The sequence below is a fragment of the Orcinus orca genome, chromosome 20 (genome assembly GCF_937001465.1).
Source record: "Orcinus orca chromosome 20, mOrcOrc1.1, whole genome shotgun sequence".
NCBI lineage: Eukaryota > Metazoa > Chordata > Mammalia > Artiodactyla > Delphinidae > Orcinus > Orcinus orca.
Window position 1 is genome coordinate 49600529 of NC_064578.1, and position 19202 is coordinate 49619730.

At 51.6% G+C, this 19202-nt stretch overlaps 1 protein-coding gene across 1 annotated transcript; it reads right to left on the reverse strand.

Annotated features, from left to right (window-relative positions):
* Nucleotides 1-1125: 1125 nt before the first annotated feature.
* On the reverse strand, nucleotides 1126-11088 carry GPR4 (G protein-coupled receptor 4). Its single transcript, XM_004271160.4, has 2 exons — nucleotides 10979-11088; nucleotides 1126-3175 (listed from the first exon to the last, which is right to left on the reverse strand). Exon 2 carries the CDS (start codon nucleotides 2400-2402, stop codon nucleotides 1257-1259), a length of 1146 nt encoding a protein of 381 aa, XP_004271208.1. The 5' UTR covers nucleotides 2403-3175; nucleotides 10979-11088; the 3' UTR covers nucleotides 1126-1256.
* Nucleotides 11089-19202: the final 8114 nt, after the last annotated feature.

Genomic DNA, 19202 nt, shown 5'->3' on the forward strand with positions numbered 1-19202 from the left:
CATTTCTCTTGGAATAAAAGGCAAAGTCCTCACGTGGATTCACAAAGCTCTATAATATGGGCCCCTGTCCCTGGCCTGTCTCAATTCCATTCCTCACATCCTCCCGCCCCCGGTTCCCGCCACACCGCTGTGTGTGCTTGCTGGCCCTCAAACGCAGGCAGTCTCTTACTCCATGTTTTGCACTTGCTGTTCCCTCGGCCTGCAGCGCTCTTCCATCTGACCCCTTTCCTCCTTCAGGTCGTTTCTCAAATGCCACCTTCTCCGTGAGCCCTCCCCGACCTCCTTATCTAGATCAGACTCCACATCACTCTCTGTCCCCTCAGTCAGCTTTATTTTTCCCCATTACCCTTATCGATTCCAAATGTTATGTTTATCTTTATTCATTTACTGTGAGCTCCGTGAGGGCGGGGCCTGGGCTGTCTGGGTCACCGTTTTGTCCCCAGCTGCCGGCCAGCACAGGGCTGGGCAGAGAGTAGGTATAAACAAATCTCCCTTGAATGAATGAATAAATAGCCTTCTCTTGTCCCCAGCCCCCTTCCCAAGCCTGCCCTGCTCCCTGCTCCACCGGCCCGTCTGCTGATCGCCCTTCATTTGATCCTGCTCCCTCCTCCTCAGTCCTGACCTGGAGAACACTGTTTATCTTGAACCTCTGAAACGCTCTGTCCTGCTTGCTCTCTCCCCTATAGGACCGGGGGCTTCCCAAAGGCAAAAGGGACCACTCAGCATTCGGTGAGTTTCTTCTTCCACCTTCCCCGTGAGTCACAGACTTTTACCCCCTTGTTGAAAGTAATCCTAACTTTTTTGTCTTTACCTTCCGGAAAGTTAATCTACTGGTCCCCTCCTCTAGGAGGCACGTTCTGACCCCCAGACCGGGTCTGATGCCTTCTTGGGTTCCCCCAGCCCCTGGGCTCCCCGTCTGAGCCCTGCCCACTCTGGGTCATCACTATCCAGGGACAGATCTGTCTCCCCCAGTGGAGTGGGAGCCATGAGGGCAGGGCCAGCACTGTCATTTGTCACCGCTGGGTCACTAGCACCACCCAGCGCAGGGCTAGGCACAGTTCCACTGAATTGTTAGGGGGTCATGGTGGAGGACGATGGTTGACCAGTGACACATCAACCTCACTATTTTCCTATTTTCTTACATGCTTATGGAAATTAGCATAGCCTCATTTACATACAATTTGCATACACCGGACCAGGAGGGAAGGGAGGGTGGGGTTAGTATGTAGGAGTGGGAGCTCTGCACGACACGGGGTTCACTGTGCCGGCAGCAGCATCTTCAGCTGCACCTGGTCCCTCTGGGAGGGCTGAGCAGCCACCCAGCTGGCTGCCATGGCCTTGGCCACGCTGTTCCTCTTGGAAGTGAGTGGGGTCTCCAGGGTGAGCGAGACATTGGCCATCTCCTGGGGTTTGTCACTGGCCAGAAAGCGGAGCAGGTTGTGCAGGGCCTTGGCCACGTGACTGCGGGCGCCCTCGTTGACGAGGCAGTAGAGGATGGGGTCAGCCACACAGTTGAGGCTGGTGAAGGCCAGTGAGCTGTGGTACGCCGAGAACACACGTTCCTCGAAGCCACAGTCCCAGGGGTGGCGCAGGTAGACGGCGCTGCGGGAGAGCAGGAGCACGTGGTAGGGCGCAAAGCAGACCAGCACGATGGCAATGAGGCTGAGGGCCAGCCTCTTGATCTTGGCCTTCTCCTGGCGCTCGGTAGACACGCTGCCCCGCACAGCCCGCAGGATGCCACGGTAGGAGAGCAGCATGAGGGCCCACGGGAACAGGAAGCCCACGAAGACCCGGTAGAGGTTCATCCAGGCCACCCAGCCCTCCATGGGGAACTTCTCGAAGCAGAAGGTGTGGTTGTAACGGTCGCGGAAGAGCTCATCGTGGAACAGGGGCGCCGAGTTGGCTCCCAGCTCTGTGGCCCAGACCACGGAGCTCACAGCCACGGCCGTCTTGACGCGCCGCAGGCGGGTGAACCGCAGTGGGTGGGCCACGGCCAGGTAGCGGTCCACAGAGATGCAGCAGAGGAAGGCGATGCTGATGTAGATGTTGGTATAAAAGATGAACCCGAAGAGCTTGCAGGAGCTGGGGCCGTGGATCCAGTTGTCGTGGTGCAGGAAGTAGTCCACCCACAGCGGCAGCGTGCAGATGTACAGCAGGTCAGCGATGCTGAGGTTCATCAAGTACACACCCAGCTCGTTGTGTTGCCGCACCTGGCGGTAGGCGGCCCACAGGGCCAGACAGTTGGTGGGCAGTCCCACGCCGATGACAAAGATGTAGAGGGAGGGCGGGAAGAGGTGGTCCACGAGGGAGTCCACGTGGCAGCCCTCCCACGTGCGGTTGCCCATCCTCGGCACTGAGGCTTTCGAGATGCTTCCCCTGGCCCACGGGGGCTGTGGGGCCATGGGTGGCGGGAGGCCATCAGGCCCCCTGAGCCCCCTCCTCGGAGGCTTAGGGGAACATGGTGGGAGGCAGTCCACAGTGAAGAGATGAGGCTGACCACGAATCGTGGGCCAGGCTGGGCAGGGAAGGATAGAGCTTGAGAGGGAAAAGTTGGAGGAGGGATAGAATTACGACAAGAGGGAGGTCTGGGGGATGGCAGGATTCACAAAGATCTTTGTCAAGGAGGTTTTATGAACCCAATCAGAGCATAAGTGGAGGAGTATTGGGGTCACACAAAATTGACTGAGGGGGCTGTTTATAGAGGAGCTGAAGGCATCAGTGGGCAGTGGTGAGAGAGAGAGATTTGTGGAGGATGTAGAAAGTAAGCGTGGCCATGCTGAAGTAACGGTGGGGTGGAAATGTATGGAATAGTGTTGAGATAGGATAGTCTACAGGTAGGGAGTGTTGAAAAGACCAGGCAAGATGGATGGGGGTGCTAGCATTTCCTAGGACCCCAGTAAGAAATAAGGAAATAAGTAAGGTAAACAGTGAGGAGAAGATTACGGAAAAGGAGGTGTCCTGTGAGGGATGAAAGAGAGGAAGGGCTCGGTCTGGGGACTGTGGGAAGGGTTTTTAAGAAACAGGAAGGAGGTGAGTAAGGGCTAGATCAGAGCAGGGTTACTAATACAGGGAATTTAAAGGGGACAAGGACGGGGCTCCTGCTTGGTCCCGGTGGGAGCTGAGCAGTTGACATGAGGTGGCCCCGCCTCACAGTTCAAAGCTGATTTTGCAGCACCTGTGGGGAGAGAAGACTGCAGTGAGAGGAGTCATAGACCACCCCCTTCTCCCCACACCCCTTTTGCCCTGACTCCAGTGGGCTGCAGAGGGTGGGGACCCTAACGATGCCTAATTGGGCCCCACTCTAAGCAACGGATCTCTGAAAACACAGATTTGAGATGCCAGATATGTTTTTTCCCTAACAGATGTTAAAATAAAGATCCAGGGGCTTCCCTGGTGGCGCAGTGGTTGAGAGTCCGCCTGCCGAGGCAGGGGACACGGGTTCGTGCCCCGGTCCGGGAAGATCCCACATGCCGCGGAGCGGCTGCGCCTGTGAGCCATGGCCGCTGAGCCTGCGCGTCCGGAGCCTGTGCTCCGCAACGGGAGAGGCCACAGCAGTGAGAGGCCCACGTACCGCAAAAAAATAAAAATAAAGATCCAACTCAGATTTTAAAACTTTCTTCCAGAAACCATGTAAAACTTGCACAAGTATCATATCATGCTGTGGGAAATGGAGAACTAGTCTCAACTCTCATGTTATAGACAGGGAGACTGGGCCCAGAGAGGCTGCGTCACTCCCCTCAAGGATGCACAGCAAGGCAGTGACAGAACCGGGCTAGAACCAGCCCTCCTGCTCCTAACCCAGGGCACCCCATTTTTGACTATAATGATGACGGTGGTGATAATAACAGCTAAAGTTTATTAAGTCCTACTACATAGCAGACCCTGTCTTAAGCACTTTTATGGGTATGAATTTTGAAATTTCAAGAATCCTATGAGGAATAGGGTTATTCCCCCTGTTAGACAAACTGAGGCACAGAGAGGTTCAGAGACCTGTCCAAGGTCCTGATAGCGGGAGAGGGGAAATCTCAGCTTTCTCCAGTCTGCACTTCAGTTTTCACCCAAGAATGACTGGACAGAAGAGGGCCCTGGGCTGACAGCCCAGGGAAGCATAGCTGCAGGGGGCTGGGGGGGGGGGCGGGGCGGGGAAGGGCTGAGAGGAGGAGATGCTGGACCCAGTTGAGGTCGGGAGCAAGGGGGAGCCCTGGGGGCAGTGCCAGCAGCCCCCTCCCTCAGAGACTGCCCCCTTCATTGTCTCTCCCCACTCCCCTCCGACTTTCCCGAGTGAGAGTCTTGGGCCCCACTCTCCTGGTCCTGCGGAGACCTTTAAGGACAGGGCAAAGGACAATCTTGGACCAAGCCCCGGACCACTGTCAACCCCCAGAGAGGTGGGGAGCGAAGTCCTGAATTAGAGGCACCTGCACAAGCCACTCCGTCCAAGGGTTTGCATCAGTTTAGTTTTTAGGCTGTGAAACCACTTTAAAAAAAAAAAAAAGACATCTCAGCTGGAAACCCCATCTAAGACCATGACAGAAGAAGCTGCTCTGTGCTCTAGAAAAAAATGAGGTGGCGGGAAGAAGGCCACCTCTGAAGCATCCCTAGGACACACTTTGAAAACCACTGGTTGAGTCGATTGGACAGATGAGGAAACCAAGGCCCAGAGAGGGGAAGGGAGGAGCCCAAAGGTACACAGCAGGTACGTGGGAACCTCCCAGATGCCTGAGCATCTTCTCATGGGAAAGGCCACTTGGCTCTCCCTACCTCCACACTACATCCTGAATCCATGTATGTCTCTAAAACCCCTGCTTCTGCCCGCTCTGCTCAGCCATCGCCACTGGCTTGGACTTTGCAGTAGCCTGTCACGGCTTTCCTGGCCACTCTGACTTCCCTCAACTCACTTCCCACGTGGCAGCCAGAAAGGTCTCTCTAACATGTAAATCAGCTCTTGTCACTTCTCTGCCTGAAACTCTCCAATAGCTTCCCAGTGGACTTGGGGTGAAATCCCAAATCCTCACCCCAGGTGACAAGGCATTGCCTGACCAGCCTGGGCAACCTAGCTGACTTTCTTGCCCACCTCCCCTCCCCCACCTCAGCAGCCTCAAGGCTGGACCTTCTTTCCAGCGTCAAAACCTTTGTTCTGGGCTTCCCTGGTGCCGCAGTGGTTAGGAAACCGCCTGCCAATGCAGGGGACACGGGTTCGAGCCCTGGTTCGGGAGGATCCCACATGCCGCGGAGCAACTAAGCCCGTGTGCCACAACTACTAAGCCGGCGTGCCACAACTACTGAAGCCCACGTGCCTAGAGCCCGTGCTCCACAACAAGAGAAGCCACCGCGAGGAGAAGCCCGCGCACCGCGAGGAGAGAAAGCCCACGCGCAGCAACGAAGACCCAACGCAGCCAAAACAAAACAAAACAAAACCTTTGTTCTTCCTTCAGACTTACTTACGACTAGCTCCCTCACCTCCTTCACGTCCTCAGGGAAGCCCTCTGGACCCAGAGTCCTGACCACCCATTCCCAGGGCTCTCTCCTCACATCACTTTGCATCTTGTTTGTGTCTGTCTGTCTATCTAGAACGGACATTCCAGGAGGGCAGGGACCTTGTGCTGACTGCTGTATCGCCAGCGCCCAGGACAGGCCCGGCATACAGTAGGCACTCAAGAAATGTCTTTGGACTGAGGGAACAGGCATTGGTCAGCCCCTCCTCCAACACAGGCTCCTGCTCACCTTGAGGCGGCACCACCCCCGACTTCAAGCTCAAGCGAGCCCCTGCAGGGACCCAGAGAAGGAGGCGTGGAGGGAAAAAGTGAAAAGGGTAGGATCTATCTGCTGCACAACTGACTTCGAAAGATCAGGGCTGAGTCCCACTTAGTAAGTCCTCCCCGCTGTCGGGTCCTCCATGACTGAAGAGCTGCCCTCACCTCAGACTCACAGAGACTCCTGGATCCTGTGGAGATGGGACAGAGGTGGCTTGCTCCTGGCTGGAACAGTGCAATCCGGTCCCTACCTTTGAACTGAAACCGCCCGCCCAGAGCAAATCACTCAAAACACCTCTCTCGGGCTTCCCTGGTGGCGCAGTGGTTAAGAATCCGCCTGCCAATGTGGAGGGCATGGGTTCGAGCCTTGGTCCGGGAAGATCCCACATGCCGCGGAGCAACTAAGCCCGTGCGCCACAACTACTGAGCCTGAGCTCTACAGCCCGCGAGCCACAACTACTGGAGCCCGCGAGCCACAACTACTGAAGCCCGCGCGCCTAGAGCTCGTGCTCCGCAACAAAGAGCAGCCCCCGCTCAACGCAACTAGAGAAAGCCCGCGCGCAGCAACGAAGACCCAACGCGGCCAAAACTAAATAAGTAAATAAATTTATATTAAAAAACAAAACAAAAACCCAAACACCTCTCTCCCCTCTGTCTGCCCTGAGTCTCTCCTTCCTCCTGTAACACTGAGGGAATTACTTCTTCAGGAGCCTCAGTTTCCCCTTCTATAGAAAGGGGGGGTGGGCACAACTTTTATACTAGTCACATCCCAGATATGAAAATCCTTGGGACTTCCCTGGCAGTCCAGTGCTTAAGACTCTGCGCTTCCACTGCAGGGGGCCCAGGTTTGACCCTGTGCCTAGGATCCTGCATGCTGCGCGGGTTGGCCAAAAAAAAGAAGAAGAAGAAAAGAAAATATCAATTCTATATAAACTCTTCCAGAAAACTGAAGAGGATGAAACATCTCCGAACTTATTCACAGGGAACTATGGATACATTCAATATCCTGTGATAAACCATAATGGAAAACAATATTTAAAAAAAAGAATGTCTATATGTGTATAACTGAGTCAGTTTGCTGTACAGCAGAGATTGGCACAATATTGTAAATCAACTATACTTCAATAAAAAACAATATGAATTAAAAAAAAGAAAATCCTTGGTAGAGGTAATATCATCTATAAATTGTGCAGTATTTGAACAATTATTACTATTCCACAGGCACTGGGGAGCTGACACAAGAATGAACCAGTTCATAATGGGAGGAGGCACTGAGAGCTGGGAGTTCCCTTTGCCCCACCCTCTCAAGAACCCCTGGGTTCAGCTGAGGCTGGGGTGGGTACACAGGCATGAGACTGATTTCCTGCAGCCAAAGGAAATACACTTCCCATTGCTAATTTCCTCGAGGGGGAACCAGTTGGCCGCCTACCCCTCCCTCCTCCCATCCCTCCTCCTCAACCCATCTGTTTCTTGGGGGATGCTGGGCATGGGGGAGGGGCATTCAACCCTCTCTTGTCCCCCACCTGAGATCTGCCCACCACCAAACCCCCGAAAGACAGCGCGGAATGGCAGACTCTTAGAACTCCACAGTGCAACAGGCCTATATGCCACAACATATAGGGGCACGAGGCTATTTCTGACCCTTGCCTGATACAGATGGGGAAACTGAGGCCTAGAGCCACAAAGCAGTTGTCATAAGTCACATGGTGTGTCACGACTGCATAGATCTGTCATTCTTAACTAAAAAGCTTCCCTTACCTGAATGTTTTCTCTCTTTACCCCCTGCATTCCCTTAATTTTTCTCAAGTCTTTCCGGGGTTCTCAGCCCCCATTAAGAATCTGCTGAGGGACTTCCCTGCTGGCGCAGCGGATAAGACTCTGTGTTCCCAACACAGGGGGCCCAGGTTTGATCCCTGGTCGGGGAACTAGATCCCACATGCATGCCGCAACTAAGAGTTTGCATGCCGCAACTAAGGAGCCCACATGCCGCAACTAAGGAGCCAGAAAGCCACAACTAAGGAGCCGCCTGCTGCAACTAACACCCCATGCAACCAAATAAATAAATATTAAAAAAAAAAAGAATCTGCTGCAAGATCCACGGACTCTCACCACAAGAAAGCAAATGACCTCAGCGTCTTGGGTGCCCCTCCATCACCTGACTCCCTTGCCCAGCCCCCTGGAGCCAAGACCCTGTTGGGCTGGGATCTAAGTTGCCTCCCTTACTCAGGCTTTGTGTCTGGGACGTCAATCCCCAAATCTCACAGTGCCCACAAGAAGCTCCCCAGTGCCACAGGCCTCCCTCGTGGTCCCTGCGGGCCCCTCCCAGAGGGGCAGGGAAGAGAGATAAGCTGAGAATGTGGAGCGATAGTGGGGAGACAGGAAGGACTGTCAGACCACTGCCCCCACTTTGCACCTCAGCTGCGCAAGCCAGATAAGTCCCTGGGCCCTGGCAGCCACCTCTAAGTCCAGCAAGGCTGAAGGACTGCGGGCGGGGGACGGTGAAAGGACAAGATGGAGAGGTAATAGAGCCCCACAGCCCCTCACTCACCAGTCTTGTCCTAGAAGCCTCCAGGTCGCCTCTCTCAACCCCCACTTCCCTCCTCTGAGGGTTCCTGCTCCCCTGACAGCCCCGGGGGACCAGCCAGCTCCGGTCTGCTCATTAGGGGATGAAATGTGATCACCAAGCCTCGCTCCCCACCTGGTGTCCTGGCGGCTGGCCGGCGGAAACTGGGGGACAGTCCGGCCACCGTGACCACTCCGCTGGGCCTCAGTTTCCCCAGTTCTACCGAAGGGGTCCCCATCCCTCCACACCCCCCGACACCATCCAAAAGGGACACCAGAGTCCTTGACTCTATCTGATGTTCTAGAATGCAAGGTTCTCAAATCCTCAGGTTCTATTGTTAGTCCAGTTCCTGGTTTACTGTTCTATTATTATAACATTCTAGAGCGTTACCTTTCTTCCATTCTATTGTTATTATCATGGTGGCTTTCCATGCCCTTCTCCTTCTAAGTTTCCAACATCCCAGCGTCTCACATTCCAAGATTCTCAAGTTCTATTGTTAGAACGCTCTATGATTTTTTTTAACATTCTATAACTTTCAGAATCTATTATTAGTTCTCAGTGATTACTATCTTTGCTGAACAAACACTAATATGTATTTCCCTTTTCTTTTTTACAGAAATGGGAACATACTCTACATACCGTAAACCTCACTTCCTTTTTCCTCCCTATCTAATCTGTTTTGTTTTTTTTAACATTCTAGCAGCCTAAAGTTCTAAGATTATGCAGAATTCTAAGATACTAAGGATTCAATGGGGGAGGGGTAGTCACCACATTCACCTGGTCCCTAAATTCTCACCCCCCTGGGGGGGACATTCGGAGCCCAGGCTGCCTCCCAGGGAGCCTTGCCACGTCCCTCCCTGCTCGCTCACACCAGCTGAGTTATTATTTGTCTAGACACAAACCAAATTATAGGCCCTGTCCTATGGGAGCAGTGGGCTTCATGGGGAGGGTCAGGAGACAGAATCAGGCGGGAGTTAATCTCTGCACTACCCCCCTCCCCTTCCCCTCACTTCCCTCCTTCTCTGAAACTCCACCCCTTCCACCCAAACCAACTCTTGTCCCCTCTCCTTCTCCAACACCGTGGTTTTAGAAATATTTTCTCTCCTCTGCCTCTAAAAGGCTCCCTCCTGGGTTCCAGCCATTCACACTCACCTTGGCATTCTTCCCTCCTGCCTATGAAGACCTCCTGCCCCACAGGAATCCGACTTAGTGGCAGCGAAAGAAGCCAGATCTTTGGATTGCGGCTTCAGTGGAACTGGAGTCCCAACCTTAGCCTGAAACTGACTCACTGAGGGACTTCTACTCTTGGGCCTCAGTTTCCCCATCTGTAAAATAGGGGGCTTGGTCTAGCTGGCTCTGCAAGCACTTTCAAGCTCTCGGCTGTGCGCGAACACTGACAACTGCCAAGATTCCAACACCAAGCTTTTTGGACTGAAGGATTCAAATACCCTAAGGACCTTTAATTTGAAGGTTTGAGCATTCCTGGTCCCCCTCTCTGATCATTCTCACTTACTTGGGTCCTTTCATTCAAAGACTTCACAGGCAAGACTTCCTGATTCTATGATTCCCAGAGTTCTGGAGCCCCTCCCCCATCAGCCTCTCTCATTTTCTACTACTGGATGCCCCACCACCAGAAAGGAAAACCTCCCCAACCTCACCCCAGACCTGATGTCAAGCTCAACCACAGAGACAGAGTTGTGAGGGGCCCTTGGTGAGTTCAGAAAGAGTGGGGCTGGTGATGGGCCCTGGTGGGGGGCGGTGGGGATGTGGCCCCCATCAACTAACTCCATCTGTGCCCGCAAGAAACTCCCCCAGCGCATGTCCCGCCTGAGCACACAACACACGTCCCACAACCGAAATTCCAGAGCTGTCCTTCAGCGTGCTTGGGGGTGGGGGGTGTCCAGCTCAAGGAGGGGGGGATGAAGCCAAGGCAGGAAGGAGTTAACGGGTGACCCAGCCAAATCCTGGAAGGGAGGAAGTGGGGGAGGAAGTTTACCCCCCAGCCAGGAATTCCTGAAATTGGAGGGTGGGGTGGGTGCGACCTCCAGAGCAGTGGGGTGACTGTTAAGGGGGAGGCGGGGTCACAGGGGCGCTCAGAGTCCACCTGCCCCAGGTGGCTACCCTACTGCCCCCTGCCCCACTCCCAAGCAGCTCCTCGGCCCAGGTGAAAGTGGGAATTTGCGAGGATTTGGAATGAGATGATGACGGGGTGAAGTTCCCAGAACCGGGTCTAAGATACAGAGAGACAGCGACAGAGGAATACCGAGAGACACAGACAGGAAGGGAAAGGGCAAAGAGATGCCCAGAGACGGGGAGATGGAAGCAGAGAGATCCACAGAAACTGAGAGTTCACCAAGACACAGGGATGGAGGCAGAGTGAGAGAGCGACGGAGAGGCAGAGATAAAGAAATCGACAGAGACATCCGGAGATGGAGAAGGAGAGACACACCCAGAGGGAGAGGGACCGCAGATCCAGAGAGACATCAGAGACAGACGGAGAGATGGAGACACACCCAGAGACAAAGTCAGACGCCGGGAAGAGCCAGCCCCAGAGAGGGGCGGGGACGGAGACGGCGCGGGAGACTGAGGCAGCGGACGGACGCGGGGACGAGCAGTCCCCGGCGGCCGCAGGACCGGCGCGGGCAGGGGAGGGACCGGCGGCTACCTGCGCGTGACGGCTGGACGGGGCAGGTGGCGTCTCTCTCCGCGGCTGGGAGAGCCGGGCTCCAAGGCGGCGCAGGAACCCGGCGGCGACTTCTACTGGCCCCCGGGCCAGAGCCGCCAGCCGAGGCCCCGCCCCGGCCCGGCCGGGCCCGCCCCCATTAACCCCTCCCTTGTCGCTCCCCCTTAACCCCTTTGAGCCTTCACCCCGCTAAAGAGATGGAGAGAGGGCTGTGAGATGGAGAGATGGAGAGAGGGCTGTGTCTTGCAGCCCTGGGGAAATCTCACCTGCCGCTGGAATACCCCCCAGTCCTTCAACATCCCCATCCTGGAGACCCCCACCTCATTCACCCCTTTGGTTACCGTGCCTCCAGTCCCGCGCTCCTAGATCATGCCCTCAGCTGGGGGTGGGGAGGGGGAAGGGGGGGGTCCCTCGTTGAGCTGAACGATTTCCTCCTTTCGGAGACCCCAGTCCCAAGCCATTAACTTTCTGATCATTGCATGCCCCCTTCCCCAAGGGAGAGAACGAGGGGTCTGTTAGTTCCCCCTGCCCATGGTCAGCGCCAGCCCTGGAAGGAATCCTGGGGTTTCCAGCTCCAGCCCTGCCTCTTGGCGAGACTTAGGCTGGTGACCTCTCTGTGCCTCAGTTTCCTCTTCTGATAACGTGGTCTCTCACAGTCCCTTTGTCATGGGGATGTCATACTATCAAGTCTATAAAACATGACCCACCCACCCGCCCCCGCCCCCGCCCCCGCCATCGCCATGATCCCCTACCTCCTGCTTTATTTGCTTTTCCCCATAGAACTTGTCACCATCCAACATTCTATGTATTTCACCTTTTTTTTTTTTTTTTTGCGGTACGCGGGCCTCTCACTGTTGTGGCCTCTCCCGTTGCGGAGCACAGGCTCCGGACGCGCAGGCTCCGGACGCGCAGGCTCAGCGGCCATGGCTCACGGGCCCAGCCGCTCCGCAGCACGTGGGATCTTCCCGGACCGGGGCACTAACCCGTGTCCTCTGCATCGGCAGGCGGACTCTCAACCACTGCGCCACCAGGGAAGCCCCACTTTTTTTTTTTTTTCTAATTATCTGCCTCCCCACTAGGAGGAGTGTCATTTTTGTGTTTGGTTAGTTTACTACAAGACAGGCGTTCCATACACGTTATTTTCAGAGAGTAAATACACGAATGATAAGTGCTTCAAAACTATTTGCTGATTATTATCATCACGTTCTTCATAAATTGGTCGTGAGAATTCATTCTTGGGCAAAGCACTTTGGACCGACCTGGGATGTAGCACTCAAAGATGGGCTTGCAAATTCTTTTTTATTTATTTTGAAAATAAAAATTAAAATGCTTGGACCTTAAGAGAGCAGTACAACGAGTTGTGATAAACAGATACGCCCATGTGACTAATCACCCAAATTAAGACATAAACATTTCCATCACCTGAGAACATTGTTTTTTTGCCCATTTCCAGGGCATACTCACACCCTACTTCACCCCCAGAGGCAACTCCATGCCTTTCTGTTTTTCTTTTCCTTTTTTTTTAAACTGGAAATTAGTGTTGCCTGTTCCAGAGCTTCACAGAAATGTAATGAAACACTTCTGTTTTGTTTAAGGTAGCTATTATAATCATTCACCATGTGGCCTTGGACAAATGACTTCACCTCTCTGAACCATATTACCACCTTCCTCTCAGGGCTCTTGAGGGAAACAGAAAGTGAGAGAGTTAACCAAGGACCCAAGTGACCTGCAATACACACAGGAGTAAAAGTTTTCTCCTTCCACCCTCCTTCAAGGGGACAGACAGAGACACTCCAATGGAAGTGTCACGAAGGTTTTAGCCCCCTCCCCACAAATAACCCAATATAAATCTTATCAGCTTCAGGACAAGCCCTCCTGTCAGCCCCTTGGCCATCCCAAGCTCATCCTATGGAGAAATTCTGGAGTGCACTGGTGGGCGAGGGTCCCCTTCTCTCCTGGGCTCACCCTAAGTTTATGTGATTCAGTTAGGGTCCTGGCAGGAAACAGGTAGCCATTCAAAGAGTTTAAGTGGGGGGAAATTCCCTGGCGGTCCAGTGGTTAGGACTCAGCGCTTTCACTGCCGAGGGCCCAGGTTCAGTCCCTGGTCAGGGAACTAAGATCCCCACAAGCCACGTGCGTGGTGCGGTCAAAAAAAAAAAAAAAAAAAAAGAATTTAAGTGAGAACATTTATGAAGGGAAGGTTTAGAGAGGTTGGCAGGGTGAAATAACCCACAAAATGTGGGGCAACGCCAGGGAACCAGCTGGAGCCAGAAGCAAGCCATTACCACCCTTCAGGCAGAAAGCTAAAGTTTGGAGTGGAGACCATAGGAGCTGTAGCTCTAGGTAGAGGAACACAGCCACTGCCAGAACTGCAGGGATGCAGGGAGGGGCCCGGAAAATAAATACTCCAACCTCTCCCTCTCTACTTACCTTCAGATTCCCTGTCAGTGCCTGTAACGGGGAGAAGCCAAACAGAAGGCAGAGGGCAAGGGACTCCCGTGGATGGAGCTCACACAGGGCAGTCTCCCAGGGCCCAGAGCAGGAGGAGAAAGGCTGAGAGTGACCCTGGGGTACACAGTGGAGAACTACCAGCACTATTCTCCCAGAACTTTCTAGGCACATTTTTCCATGCAGGTCTGAGGCTGGGCACAAGGGGGTGACAGAGCACCAAGAGACCCAATGAAAGGGATGCTTAGCGCTGGACCACTTACTTCCCCAGAACTTGGACATTAGGGAAGGGTCAAAAGCTGGAGGACAGGAAAGAAGACTTTGATCCCATAGATCTGAAACCTGGAGGTCTGGAGGGCTGATATGATTGCTGGACTGTGCCGGCTGAATAGGAGTTCCCTGGGTGGACAAGTTCAGAAAGGGTGTACCAGCGGGGAGGGAACAGCATGTGCAGAGGCTCAGAGACATGAAATGTCACAAGGAAGGGCAAGTATTGGTGATTCAAGTGGCTGGATATAAGAGATGCGGACAGGAGAGGATGTTAGCTTAAAAAGGAAGGATCAGGGACTTCCCTGGTAGCACAGTGGTTAAGAATCCGCCTGCCAATGCAGGGGACACGCGTTCGAGCCCTGGTCAGGGAAGATCCCACATGCCGCGGAGCAACTAAACCCGTGCACCACAACTACTGACCCAGCGCTCTAGAGTCCATGAGCCACAACTACTGAGCCGCGTGCCACAACTACTGAAGCCCACATGCCTAGAGCCTGTGCTCTACAACAAGAGAAGTCACTGCAATGAGAAGCCCGTGCACTGCAACGAAGAGTAGCCCCTGCTGGCTGCAACTAGAGGAAGCCCGTGCGCGGCAACGAAGACCCAACACAGCCAAAAATAAATTTAAAAAAAAAAAGGAAGGATCAGAAATGATTGAAAAATAAGGACAGCTAACATTTAATGACCACTTACTGCATTCCAAGTACCATTCTAAGCACTTTATGTGAATAACTCATTTCATCCTCAAAATAACCATATGCAGAGGCACCGTTTCACAGATGGGGCCTAGATGGGTAAGTGGAAATGCTGGACTCCCAACACTGGAGCTCTAGTCTCTACCTGCTGTTATGCCACTTCTTGGGGGTGGGAAATTAGGGTTGAGGAGTTTGAACTTTGATCCTCTTCATCTAACACACTTTCAACTGTTTCACACACACATATCCACACACACCACTCTTATATTCATTCAGTAAACACTCCCTGAGCCCTTGCTTCTGCACCTGGCCCTGGGCTAGGCAGTGTTGGGGACACGGCAGTGACCACAACAGCCCTGGCCCTTCTCTTCCAGGGCTGGCAGTCAGTGAGGGGGAGACAGATCTGTCCCTGACAGTCATACCTCAGAGTGGTCAAGGCTGGAACGGGGGTCCAGGGGGCTGCTGGAGCCTAGAGGGGGCCTTGTCACAGTTTGTTGGGGGAATAGGAGGAAGGAGGGAGCTGTCAGAACTGCCACTTGGAACACTCCCCTCACTTTACCTGGTTCATTCCTTACTCATCCTTCAATCGGCAGGTCTGTCGTCCCCTCCAGGAAGCCCTCCCTGATACCCACTTGGCCTTCCTTTGCCCGCTTATGGTCATCATTGTCTAAGGATGGGTCTGCCTTCCCCACCGGACTGAGTCCCTTGAGGGCAGGGCTGGGGCTGTCTCAGTCACCACTCTGCCCAGCACTGCCCAGCTCAGGCTCTGGCCTAGAGTAAAATGTTTCTTACATATATTGAATGAATTCATTCATTGATTAATCAACATTTGTGTTTGTTGAGCGTTTACTGCATGCCAGAAACTGCGCTAGGCCCTGAGAATACAGTCTTAAAAGCCAAAATCCTCATCCTCGTGGGCAACTGATTAGTGAATGATTGACTTCTGGTCATATTAATTGAGATCTCTGGCCAGAAATGTGGAGGGGATGAAACGCTTTGATATGATTGAACACCCTCCCCTTCCTAGAATTTCATGTTTGGCTCTGGGGGCTGTCACTTCTGAAGGATATTGACATTTGAAGGGTTATAGCTTAGGCAGCTGTTCCTGGAGACACGTGGACAATCCTCCTTGCTGGTCAAAGAGGGATTTGCAGGTTTCTCCTGCAGTAATTTTTCCTTCCCTTAGGAATTAATGGCCTTGATAAACTGTCACTCTGAAACTGCAAGGCTCTGAGCCTTCCATCCCAAGAGATCATCTGTACGGTTCAGACAAGGAAAAGAAACACAAGTGTGTAATGTTCTACAAAATTCTATGTATTGCTCTGTCTAGAGAAATCCTATAGATTTGTTACCTTATTATAGTTCTATTAGTGCAGTGGTTCTCAAAGTGTGGTCCTTGGAGCAACTGGGAACTCTTTGGAAATGCAAATTCTTGGGCCCCACCCAGATTGATGGAATTAGAAACCCTGGATGGGGAATTGGGAGGAGGTGCATTTTCATTATAACAAACCCTACAGATGATTCTACTACTGCTCCTTCAAGTGTAAGAACTACTGAACTCGAGAATAGTGGGGGGAAATGTCAGTGCTTCAAACATGAAAGAAAGAGAGAGAGAGAAGAGAGAGAGAGGTAATTAGATAGCATCACCATAAATTATCTTGCCTACCAAAGATAAAGGAATCAGAAAAATTCAATCCCTACTCCTTCTGGACAGTCGCAGTTAATATTCAGCTGGTTCACACTGATAGGGCTGTATCATTTGTTAAAATACTGAAATGCTTTCATACCAGGCAGTAAAGAGTCATTAACAAGAGCAGACTTCTCCTGCTTGTCCTAAGGCAATAGTTGGGGCTGCAAAACTAGACGCTTCTGCTGGGCTAGTTCTAGGCACCCCACTTGACTTTATGATTCCTCATCCAGCACATCACTACTGACTAAAAGCACACAATGATTTCAACCAGCCAGCCAACCTCTTCTGAAGTTGTTACCCTCTCTCTCTCCTACTTCTATTCACTGCTGCAGCACTCTGAATCCTGCCACTTCTATGGCCCCAACAGAAGAAAGAAAACCTCAATTATCTTACCTTGATTGGGGAACTTTCTGTACCTCTTGCAGGTTTATTAGAGACTCCCATTGAGAACACTGACCTATTATGTTTTAATTGATGATCATTCCTGTAATGATTAATTTTATGCACCAACTTGACTGGGCCATGAAGTGCCCAGATATTTGGTCAAACATTCTGGGTGCTCTGGATGAGCTGAACATTTAAATTGGGAAACTGAGTAAAGCAGATTGCCCTCCCCAATGTGGGTGGGCCTCACCCAATCAGTTGAAGGCCTGCATGGGACAAAAAAGGTTGACCTTTCCCCGAGTAAGAGAGACTATCTTCTGCTCAACTGCCCTTGAACGGGAACACTGGCTTTTTCCTACCTTCTAGATTCAAACTGAAACATTGGTTCTTTCTGTGTCTCAAGTCTGCCAGCATTCAGACTAGAACTGCACCTCTGCCTCTCCTGGATCTCCAGCTTGCCGACTCAGCCAGCAGATCTTAGGACTTGTCAGTTTCCATAATTGAATGAGCCCATTCCTTATAATATATACATCCCACCGGTTCTGTTTCTCTGGCGTTTTCTCTAATACAATACTTCAAAACTGAAAATAGAGGTATCCTATCACTAATTTAAGGTCTCCTTTAGAATACAGTCCCATACCTGAGGTACGAACAGCCCAGATGGCAGACCTCATTGAGCTTATTAGGGTTTGTTAACTAGCTAAAGACCAGAGAGCAAACATACATATATACAGACAGCAGGTATACTCTGGGAATATTTTGGAAACAAAAGGGAGTTTCTAACCTTTGCTGGAACCCCCTTGGAAAAAATCTATACACGTCATAAAACTGCATAGACACACACACACACACACACACACACACACACACACACACACACACGCATACAAGCAGGAGGGCATGTAAAAATGGTGAAATCTGAATAAGGTCTGTCGATTCACCAGTGTCAGTTTCCAAGGTTGGTATTGTGCTATAGTTATACAGGATGTTACCATTGGGGGAAACTGGATGAAGGATATAGAGGACCTCTCTGTACTATGTTGGCAACTTCCCCCGAGTCTATAATTATTTCAAAACTGTTTAATTAAAACCACACACACACATGTTCCTCAAAAAGTTAAATACAGAATTACCATATGGCTCAGCAATTCTACTCCTAGGTATATACCCAAGAGAAATGAAAACATATGTCCAAATAGAAACTTGTATATAAATGTTTATCACAGTCTTATTTGCAATAGCAAACGAGGGACACAACCCAAACTTCCATCATGGGTGAATGCCTAACACCAAACTATGAGTGATAACAAAATGGTTGTTGTTTTAAGCCATTAAGTTTTGGAATGCTTTGTTCTGAAGCAATAGATACTGGGAATAGGGGTCTTCAAACTCCCAGAAACATTATTGACCCTGCCCTCCAGGGTGTCACCCACCTTGACATAAATATGCTGAGGTTGCTGGTAGCTTCCGTCTCCTGCTTGAGTGTTTTCCCATCCCCCTTCCTTTGGGAGAACTCCCCCACCCATTCTGCGAGGTTTAGGTGGCGCTGTCAGTCCCAGGTACACTAACCCCTTCCTAAGCAAAAAGATGAGCACGTGACCCAGGCCTGGCCGATCAGATGACTCGACTCCCTAGGCCATGGAGATTGGCCACATGATCCAAGGTGAGCCAATCAGATTACTCCTGAAGACGCTTGAGTGGTATGAGAGAAAGACTTCCTCTGGCTTTGTTACCATGTGGCCTGGCAGAATGCCTGCAGCCACAGCGTCTGTGTTCTCAACAGTGTAAAAATAATCAGCTAACATTTGTAGAGAGCTTGCTACGTGCCAGGCACTGTCCTAAGCTTTTGCGTCTATTTAACTCATTGTCACAGCACCCCTATGGGGCAGGTGCTATTATTAACTTCTATTTTATACATTGGGAAACTGAGGCCTTGAGAGGCTTAAGAAACCCGCTCAAGGGGAGAAGCCAGATCCAAGAGTTCATACTCTATGATTCCATCTATTTAAAGCAAAGGTGAGCAAACTACCACTGTGGACCAAACCCTATCTACCGCCTGTCTTCGTACGGCTCGTCAGCTAAGATGGTTTTCACATTTTTAAGTGGTTCCCAAAAAATCAAAACAATAGTATTTCATGACACGCAAAAATGTTGAGAAACTCAAGTTTCAGTATCCATAGTTTTATTTGAACACAGCCAAGCTCATTCACGCCTGCACCGTCTGTGACTGCTTTCACACAACGTCAGAGTTAGCCGGGATAGAGACTGAGTGGTTCATAAAGTCTAAAATTATTTACTATATGGCCCTTTCCGGAAACAGTCTGCTGACCTCTGATTTAAAGTACAAAACTGGATAAAACTGTTTTATGGTGTGAGAAGTAGGATAGCGATTACTGGCGGGGGCCGGGCGGTGGTGCGCAATGACTAGGAAGGGGCACAAGGACGCTTTCTGGGGCCTGGGGATGTTCTACTTCATCTGGGAGCTGGCTGCATGGATGGGATCAGTTTGTGATTATACATTTATGATGAGCCTACTTCTCTGCATGTAGCATACATCAATACAAAGTTAAAGTTAAAAATTTGCTCAAAGTTAGATACTACACTGAGAAATCACCAAAAGGAAAACCCCAATCACATCTGAGCCCCCTGAATCTAGCTGGGTCCCTCCTGGACTACCCAGTTCCATGACCTGGCAATTGCTTCTTATTGTTTCTGCTGG

Coding starts and splice junctions, on each gene's coding strand:
- GPR4 (XM_004271160.4), bottom strand. CDS start 2,402: ATGGCCCCACAGCCCCCGTGGGCCAGGGGAAGCATCTCGAAAGCCTCA.